General features: G+C 37.2%; 2 protein-coding genes across 2 annotated transcripts in view; one reads left to right on the top strand and one right to left on the bottom strand.

Annotated features, from left to right (window-relative positions):
• LOC107726819 (copine-8-like) overlaps positions 1-9,491 on the top strand; it is a 114,104-nt gene that overhangs the window by 21,056 nt on the left and 83,557 nt on the right. The gene's annotated exons all lie outside the window — the stretch shown is intronic.
• Positions 6,923-8,220, bottom strand: LOC107726843 (zinc finger BED domain-containing protein 5-like). The gene is made up of 2 exons (XM_016536545.1): positions 7,729-8,220; positions 6,923-7,159 (listed from the first exon to the last, which is right to left on the bottom strand). Exons 1-2 carry the CDS (start codon positions 8,194-8,196, stop codon positions 6,959-6,961), a joined length of 669 nt encoding a protein of 222 aa, XP_016392031.1. The 5' UTR covers positions 8,197-8,220; the 3' UTR covers positions 6,923-6,958.

Here is a 9,491-nt window from a genome sequence, read left to right as displayed (position 1 = left end):
CATCCTCCTATATATATATATATAGGAGGATGTAAAGTGAAAATATGTGCAGATATATTTATAAGCAAAAGGTCATATTAAAATTGCACAATTCTTGAATTTCATGAAAAAATAGAATATAATTAAAATACAGTTTTGTCATTAAATTGAAATTTTTATTGAAAAGTCTTTCAAACCCAAATGAAACCAACATGAATAGAACTATAAAATCTCAATGAATATGCATTATAAACTGAATTTTTTTTTTAAATTGTAAAAAAAAAAAAACAGTCAAATAACTGGCAGCTATGGCTGCCAAACAAAAACTGTAAAATTACGTAAAATATATGTTTTACATAATAATTGTACAGAAATTTTCATTAAAGGTTTTACAAAAAAAAATTATTTTTCAGATTTTTCCCTTGTTTCATTTACGATATTTTACTTTAATTTTACTGTTTTTGTTTGGCAGCCGTAGCTGCCAGTCATTTGTCTTCCTTCTCATTGACCCTACTTTCAGTGTACCATGGTGTTACCACAGTACTTTTTTGTAAAAACGCAATTGTGTGAACCTGCTGTCTACTGTCCTCATAGGCAGCTGCCTTTAAAGGCAGAATACTGGTTCTTAGTAGCATCTGGGCAAAATAAAAACAAGGCGGTGACCAAATGCTCATTCTCTAGCAGCCTTTCCACATGCCGCCATAGAGTCAGGAAGATTGAAGAAAAACTGCAGAGAAAGAGAGTTAGAGTCAGGGTCTGATGAAGTCATCCTTACTCGGGTCACATATCTGAATTCCTCATATTGCGTGAGCTTGCTCACGGCGTTCCCATATGTGTGTGTATGGCCGTCTGGGAAAGTACAGCTCTATGTCTGTTAATGAGATGTTTTTATTTCAGTTTTGGTTTGTTTGGATTCATAAATAAGCAAATCCTAATTCAACACATGGTGTGTTATAATAATACACAGGCCTACTGAATACAGACAAAGTAACCTTTATTCTTTTAGTCCAGGGTAAATTCACGTTCCAGTTTAGTTTGATGTTTATACAGTTTGTTATATGGAATACATTTACTTTCACAATCAGCTTACACTTGATACTATCTACAGCCATCCAACCCATAGGGAATTACCTTAGTATTTATTAAAATTAAATCACATTGAAGTGAACTAAATTTCAATATCGTGATAATACCGTATACCGTGATAAAAGCATTAGCAATTAATCGCAACATGAGAATTTGATACCGGCATATCCCTAGTGTCAAGTACACATTTTATAGGCTATACATTTTTACATTCTAATTTTATAAATTTTTGCATTGCTTAAAAAGGAATAACAGCATCATAAAGCAGTTTTTTAAATTATTTTTTCTACTATATAATTGTAATTTCTTACTGTACAAATATGAATATGTATAGATATTTTATACCATTTGTATATATACCATTTAATATAAAAAAAAAACCAATATGAATAGTTTCCCTCTCTCAAATCGAAAAGAAGCGAATGAGTGATTTACAGTCTTTGTATTTTATTTTCCGTTGTATTTTTGTGCAAATGGTTAAAAATATGTCAAAATTATTTTCCACATGAGATCTATCACTGAGTAATGGCTAACATTAGCTCTTTATTTCCATCCTATTAGGCCTGTCACGATAACAACTTTTTTGTTGTGCGATATATTGCCCCATAAAAATGCGATAAGCGATATTATTGTCATTTTAAGAACATTTTATGCCATTTTAAGACAGATTTTTCCCTGACCTACTTTTCTCTGTAAATTAAGGGTGCACACTATTGCTGAAAAACACAATCCCTACTTAGCAGTCAGATGTCCGTATGCACAAAGGCACAGATCCCTAAACAAGGCCATATCTGCAGATGAAACTTTGTTTGTAGAGGCATTTTTTAAATTTGAACTAGCACCACTATCATCAATATCGTTGGAATCACTTTCAGAATGATTATTTCCAGCTGACGAACGATAAAAACATTGACACCCGATCAGAATCCATCCTGCTATAACGACCTCAAGAATTAAAAGCGGCAGACGAGCATGCACTGAGAATAAACAGACGATATTGTTCGCTGGTGTGGACGCTAATATAGTTATCTTTATAGTTATCGTTCTTGGTGTGAACGGGGCTTAAGTCTTCACACTTAATCAGAGCAAATTCCTGGAATTCTGAAAACGAAACAGGTATTAAATAAGCACTCTGCAACAACAACAACAACAAAAAAACTGAGATAAAAACAGCCTGAAGATTTTTTTAGTCTGTTGTTTTTCTCTGAATCTTTGCCAGTGATTAGAAGCGAGTGGAGTACACACTCCAAATCCATTTAAGTCACCATCTCTCCTCATGAATATTGAACAGTGCATTTGCTAATGTGCTTTGGAACAAACAGTGTGTAATTACCTCGAGCATTTCGTTTAGCAGAGAGACTTGTTCTGTACCTTTGCTTACACAAGACAGATTATAATCTCACGTAACAGGAATGTAATGAGACATTTCTTAACATATACGCATGAGTGGAATGAGGTTAGATGGTTAAAAGTGAAGTGTGTTTTTTCAGTGCCACTAGCAGCACCAATCATAATTGCAAAAGTAGTTATGATTTACAGCATTGGTTGACCCAGAATATGAATGAGCCAGGAATTCAACATTTACTTTCTTATTGCACATTCATGAGTTTGTTGTGCATGACTTTAAATGCAATCATTCGCTGTATTTGAAACATCTTTCCTTTTTGAGTGACATTACAAAGGCCACACAAGCTTTTGAATGTTTTAAAGTCCTAATGGATAAAATCCGATCTTTTTCAATCATAGTATGCAGTATACAAAGCTAGTAACATAAGAAGTAAATAAGGCAATCCTGACTATAAATATGCAAATGTGGTTAGAACTACAGTGAATGCATTACTGGAAAGTGGATTGAAAAACGCACGGTCACAATCATAAATGAATGAATGAATTAATGAATGAATTATACATATTCAGGTTGAGTTAAGAAATCAAATTTGAAGCATGTCACATTAATCGTGACCCTTTGTTAGTATGTGTGGCGAGAGGGGCGGGGCCGAGAGCCGTGGGAACGGAGCGAGGCTGGTGGAGTAAATGCTAATGCGCGACCCCTACGCCACTCACCGGTCTCGAGTCCCACGGAGGAGCTCCGGAAGGATAAAAGGAGGAGTGACGACAGTGTTGGACGAGAGAGGACCAGGCCTGCACTTTATTTTTGTGTTTTGTGTGTGGCAGTCGTCTGCGAGGGGCTGCCGCTTTACTTTAATTTTGTGTTAGTTTATTTTATTAAAGTGTTTAAATGTTGGCCGGTTCCCGCCTCCTTCTTCCCGAACTACAAACTGTGTTACAGTATGCAATATTTGTTTGACTGTTAATTATGCAAAATTATTGTCCGTCTTTCAGTAATTGGGCTGTCATGGATAAAAGGAAGCTGTTTTCACCAATGCATGTATTATAGATATTAAGTTGTCAGTAGAACTAGTTTCTGAGAGTTTTAAATTAAGTATGTTATGAGGAATTGGCTGTGTACAGGCTATTCTGATGTTGTTTAAGTCACATCAATTCACATTTCAAGTCCCTGGCAGTTTGAGGTATCGTTTACTTTTATGTTTAAGATTTTAGTGCGGATTTACACTTTTTCTCTTACCTCTCTACTATATATTTACTGAACATTCCTGGCTACTAGTTGCCATGTAGTTCAGAACCTAAAAATACAATATTATTATATTTCTCATTTATTTTTATTTTTTTTGCCGTAATTGCTTGTGTGACAGAAAATGACAGAATTTGTTCAGAATTTTTTTGTTACAAATTATGGAATTGTACATTTACAATTCTTGTAAGATCTTGTTGGCCCCTTGGTGTAGTCCGCAAAAGAGAGCTCGTATGCAAACAGGTTCCAGGCTCTCACAGCCCCTGTCAGATGAAATTAGGGCAGGTTTCTTGAAAAAGGCACTGAGAATATTCAAGCAATAGCACTGCAGATGGTCACCCGTGTTCCGTGTGTGTGTGTGAGTGTGTGTGTGACCGACTCTACCTGTACTACACTGATCGCTAAATATCTGAGCATTTGTCATGTTTACTAGGCCACAGAGCTCTGAATTACTTCTCAAAGTGTAATGCGAACTATCAGTTCCAATGTTAAACTCGGATTTGCATATTCTGCCTCTCATCCCTAGAAGCTTCAGCATTTGTGACATTTTTCAAAGTCTTACATAAATAATTGAGAAGTCTCTCCAATTTGAGGCGCTCAAATCAGGTGTAGAGCTGCTGGAGTGAAGTGCTTGTGTTGTGGGTGTGAAGGCACCTCTCTCTCAGAGCGCTTTGAATCTAGTTCAGTGAGATGCCATATTCTCTGAGGAGCCGTTATCCAGGTCACTCTACAGGAAAAGCCAAAGCCAAATAGAATCGTCTGGGATTTCACAGAGGTCTGAGGACAACCCAGCAGATGGAGGGAGAGAGAGGAGGAGCAGAAGGAGATGTTCACTTGTTCTGCTGCTTTATTTGTTTTGCTGTCTTTCAAAGCCAGGGTCACGTCTTTGTGACTCTCTTTCCATCCTCCCTGTGAGCTGTGCTATGTGACACTATGCCTTCCACCTCCCTCACAGTGTCAGATCTGCTCCTCTTCTTTCCTCCAGTCATTTCCACACCTCTCATTCGCTCTTCTTGTTCTCTCCTTCCTCCCCTCATCTGATTCTAATCTCTATTTTTTATTCTATCATCCTTTCCTCCCGCTTCCTTCAATATTCTCTACTTTACTCCTCAGTTTTAATTTTCTCCACTCATCCTGTATTTTAATTATCTTCTCTCTCATTTTCTCCTCTTCTCCCCTCATCCTGTCTTCTTTTCTGTCACCCTTTCTCTCATTTCCTCTAATTTTGTCCTCTCCTCTAATCTAGTTATTTCTCCTCTCCTCTCATCTAGTTATTTCTCCTCTCCTCTCCTCTCATCTAGTTATGTCTCCTCTCCTCTAATCTAGTTATTTCTCCTCTCCTCTCAACTAGTTATTTCTCCTCTCCTCTAATCTAGTTATTTCTCCTCTCTTCTCTTCTCCTCTCATCTAATCTAGTTATTTCTCCTCTCGTCTAATCTAGTTATTTCTCCTCTCCTCTCCTCTCCTCTAATGTAGTTATCTCTCCTCTCCTCTAATCTAGTTATTTCTCCTCTCCTCTAATGTAGTTATCTCTCCTCTCCTCTCCTCTCCCCCTTTCATCTTCTCCTCTCCACTTATCCTCCTCTAATTTTCCCCTGTCTTTTCCTCTAATCGTGTTCTCTCTCCTCTCCGCTCTGTCACATAGTCCTCTCTTCTGTTCTTCATGCAGGGTTACTTTTGGCTGCAGTAGCCGACACCTGAAGAGCAGAAAATCCCATGCTAAATTGGTTAAGGCTTTTTCATGTAATTAGTTGCTGTATGACTAACTGTTCTGTAGGAGTTGTCTAGCTACTCTCTTCTCACACAGATCCAATTTATTTCTCAGCCTGGACCCTTACGACAGAAGCGCCGGTTCGCTCTGCTTGATAAATGATGAAAGATATCTGATCGGAAAATAGGGGACTGAAAAAGCAAAGTGAGATCTCCATATATTCATGTTTGAGATCTCTATACATGTTATTACAGTTTTTCTGAATTGCTAAAACACATTTCTTGAAACCATCACTCATTTTCTCAAAACCTTAAACACAAATCCAAATACTCAAACTAAATTCACGAAACCTCTGACTCTTCTATCAAAATCAAACAATCACTGCAAAACTATTTCACTTGCACTCAAAATCAAATGGTGCTCTCAGATCACAAACACATGAGTCAATAAAATAAACACTACAGAGCATTCATTAGACACTACAGAGAAAAATGGAGAACACTGCATCAAGAACATTACAGAAAAAAGTATATTGTATTGAGTAAACAATTTTGTAATTCTGTAAAAAAGTATAGTAATTGCAACTGAGTAAGGTGAATATATTGTATAGGCCTACTGTATGTACTGCAAGAACAGTATTGTGCTGAATATTGAATAGTACTGAATGTTTGTATATATTCATCACTTGGATACTTCAAAAATAATGCAGTCCAACTGCAAAAACCAAAAAGGTCAAATAAAACTCGAAATGAATAGCATGTTACAGTACACTCAAATACTGTAAGTTGTGCAATTGTAAAATCAGGGTCAATGAGAGCTTAATTCTGTCTCAGCATCATGTCTTTATGCTTGAGTCCAGCCTGAGGACTTTGTCCACATCACAAGTGATGTTGTCCTTTTTGCTAGACAAAGAGAAAAAACCCTCTGGTCTGACAGATCCAGCCTTGATAACACTCTCTAAACCAGTGGTTCTCAAACTTTTTCAGCAGGAGGCCCCCTTGTGTAGGGTGAATCCTTTTGTGCCCCCCCCGAAAAGAAAACTCATGATGCAAAACATCCCCAAACTTACAATTTACTTAAAAATTTTAGATTGTACCAAAAACAAATTAATTTGTACAATGCCGGAACATAAATTATGTTTGTAGCCTTATTTATCTGATGTTGAATATACAAAATTTGTTAAATTCTTAAATTTCATAAAATATAACAAATTGTTATAAAAATTGTCTGAAAAGTGCAACAAAAGTATTGAATACTGAACAGTAATTTATGATGTCCATAGTAGAAGATGAATACTGAAAAGTGAATTTACATGTATTTTGTAAAAAAGTGCATTAAACTTCTTACATTTTGATGTAGTAAAATGACAGTGGCTCAACAGTTTGGTTTGCAATTTGAACAGCAATCTGATTTTTTTCAACAATCTTTTTTTCTGCAAGAAACAAAAAAATGTCTACTCTACTTAAAAAGAAATAGTTTTACAATATAAAATAAATATACAATATTATACAAGTTTTACCATATAAAAGAAATCATGCAATGCAGACACATCAATTTAGTAACCACTGTACAAGTACACACAACCTGCCTTAGTGGGAAGGGTGAGACTGTCTTTCTTTGCAGAGCTTATCAATTCTGGGTGTTATTGGGGACAGGCAAACTCTCAAGTCATCTTCCACATTAAGCCGTGCCCTGTATTTTGTCTTTATTGCCATCATGGCTGAGAAAGATGTCTCACAAAGATATGTTGTTGGGAAAGGCAGCAATATTCTCATGGCCTGAAGAGCAACCTCCTTGTACTCCTTTTCAACCGTGCAAAAGTATTGAATACTGAACAGTAATTTATGATGTCCATAGTAGAAGATGAATACTGAAAAGTGAATTTACATGTATTTTGTAAAAAAGTGCATTAAACTTCTTTATACTTATACTAGTAGAATGACAGTGGCTCAACAGTTTGGTTTGCAATTTGAACAGCATTTTTTTCAACAATCTTTTTTTCTGCAAGAAACAAAAAAATGTCTACTCTACTTAAAAAGAAATAGTTTTACAATATAAAATAAATATACAATATTATACAAGTTTTACCATATAAAAGAAATCATGCAATGCAGACACATCAATTTAGTAACCACTGTACAAGTACACACAACCTGCCTTAGTGGGAAGGGTGAGACTGTCTTTCTTTGCAGAGCTTATCAATTCTGGGTGTTATTGGGGACAGGCAAACTCTCAAGTCATCTTCCACATTAAGCCGTGCCCTGTATTTTGTCTTTATTGCCATCATGGCTGAGAAAGATGTCTCACAAAGATATGTTGTTGGGAAAGGCAGCAATATTCTCATGGCCTGAAGAGCAACCTCCTTGTACTCCTTTTCAACCGTGGGCCAAAATTCTGCTGGGCCCTGCATATTAAATCTCATCCTGAGAGTGCGATCACTGGATAATTCCAAAAGTTCATCTTCGGCCTTTCCACTGAGGCCACTGGCCATCACTTGACAAGAAAAGGGATCTCGAACCCAGTCATATTTCTCCATGTCAATGTCTGTGAAGTAGTGACTGAAATGTTCATTCAGTGAGGTGAGGTGACTGGTAATGGTGTTGAGCATGAAGTCCACTCCCATGCAGTTTGTATCCAAAAATTCAGATAGATTTGGAAACATGTCAGTGATGCCTCTTTGTAGTTTATGTACCCACAGGTCCATTTTTCTCCTGAATGCATTTATTTTGTCACTTGCCTCCAATATTGTGGAATAACATCCCTGAATGGACAGATTCAGTCCATTGAGACTACTGAAAATGTCTGCAAGGTAGGCCAGTTTTGCCATCCTCTGTTGGTCAGAAAAAAACTGTTCTAGATCAAGTTTATGTTCTTTCAAAAATTCATGAAGCTCACGTCTCAGTTCGATCACTCGCTCTAAAACCTTTCCATGTGAGAGCCACCGCACCTCTGAATGGAAGAGTAAGCCGATCATGAGCTGCCCCCATCTCTGTGCATAGTTTTGCAAAGAGACTTGACTTCAGCTGTCTTGACTTCACGAAGTTGACAGCCGCTACTACTACTTCCAACTAACAACTGTGCAGCGCTGCTAACGTCAGTGCATTCATCAAGCTGAAGCGCAAACTGCTCACACAATCGTAATCTTTCGGTCAGTTGAGATTTCACATCAAAAGAGATGTCTTTGATCTGTCTGCTTACTGTATCGTTGGACAGCGGTATGGATTTAATCTTGTTCTCGGCCTCTTCCCCGACCATCACTCTGCACATATCCACTGCTGCTGGAAGTATTAATTCCTCCCCGATCGTGTGAGGCTTTTTACATTTGGCTATTCGCAGGGCTGCAAGATGCAATGCTTGCTGTGCTTTCTCAGGTATTGTCGTGATGTTAGTCAATCGTACCTTTTGCTTGATGTATTCTTCTTTCTTTCTCTGTAAAAAATCCTTACTCATTTGTGCACTCTGAACTGCCTCATATTTTGTACAGTTGGTTTGATCACATCATTAGAAACAAGTGTGAACAATTTTGAATAGGGGTGCTCCGATTGATCGGCTACCGATCACTATCGGCCGATAATCACGTTGGGATGATTGATCGGCGGTCTCTAAAAAGGCCGATCTCAAAAACCGATCTCAAGCTCATGACGCTGCCGTGAGAGGTTTTGCACGACATTCAGCGGCACCGTCTCAGTCTCTGTCCGGCGCGGGTAAAATAATTATAATGCTGAAGGTGAGGTACTCTCTCTCAAAATATGCAAATGGCTTCAAATCAGCACATCGCGTCTGTCTATAAGCGAGCTGCAGAGTTGACACAGGATTTGTCACTTGCTCAATCGAGGCAGTGTCACATCATCACTAAAGTTTATAAATTGCATAGGATTGCTTGTAATAAAGATTTCAATGCAAAAGGAAAGGCAGTAGAGCAGACTATTTCTGTCAATGGTAAGTTTGTGATAACGTAAGAAAAGTAGTTTAAATGTTTTGCCACTTGCTTGAGCAACTTAATATATAAATCTAAAAGTCAATGCAAAAGTAAAAAGCATTGATGTAATGAAATTAACTCATTTGTAAGTCGTTAATTCTATAAGGGAATTAATCATTAATTTTATTTCTAGCTCAGGTTTT

This window comes from Sinocyclocheilus rhinocerous, unplaced genomic scaffold (genome assembly GCF_001515625.1).
Source record: "Sinocyclocheilus rhinocerous isolate Xijiao unplaced genomic scaffold, SAMN03320098_v1.1 scaffold155, whole genome shotgun sequence".
NCBI classification, from domain to species: Eukaryota; Metazoa; Chordata; class Actinopteri; order Cypriniformes; family Cyprinidae; genus Sinocyclocheilus; species Sinocyclocheilus rhinocerous.
The sequence above is the reverse complement of the archived record's forward strand: the minus strand, read 5'-3'. Positions and strand labels throughout refer to the sequence as shown.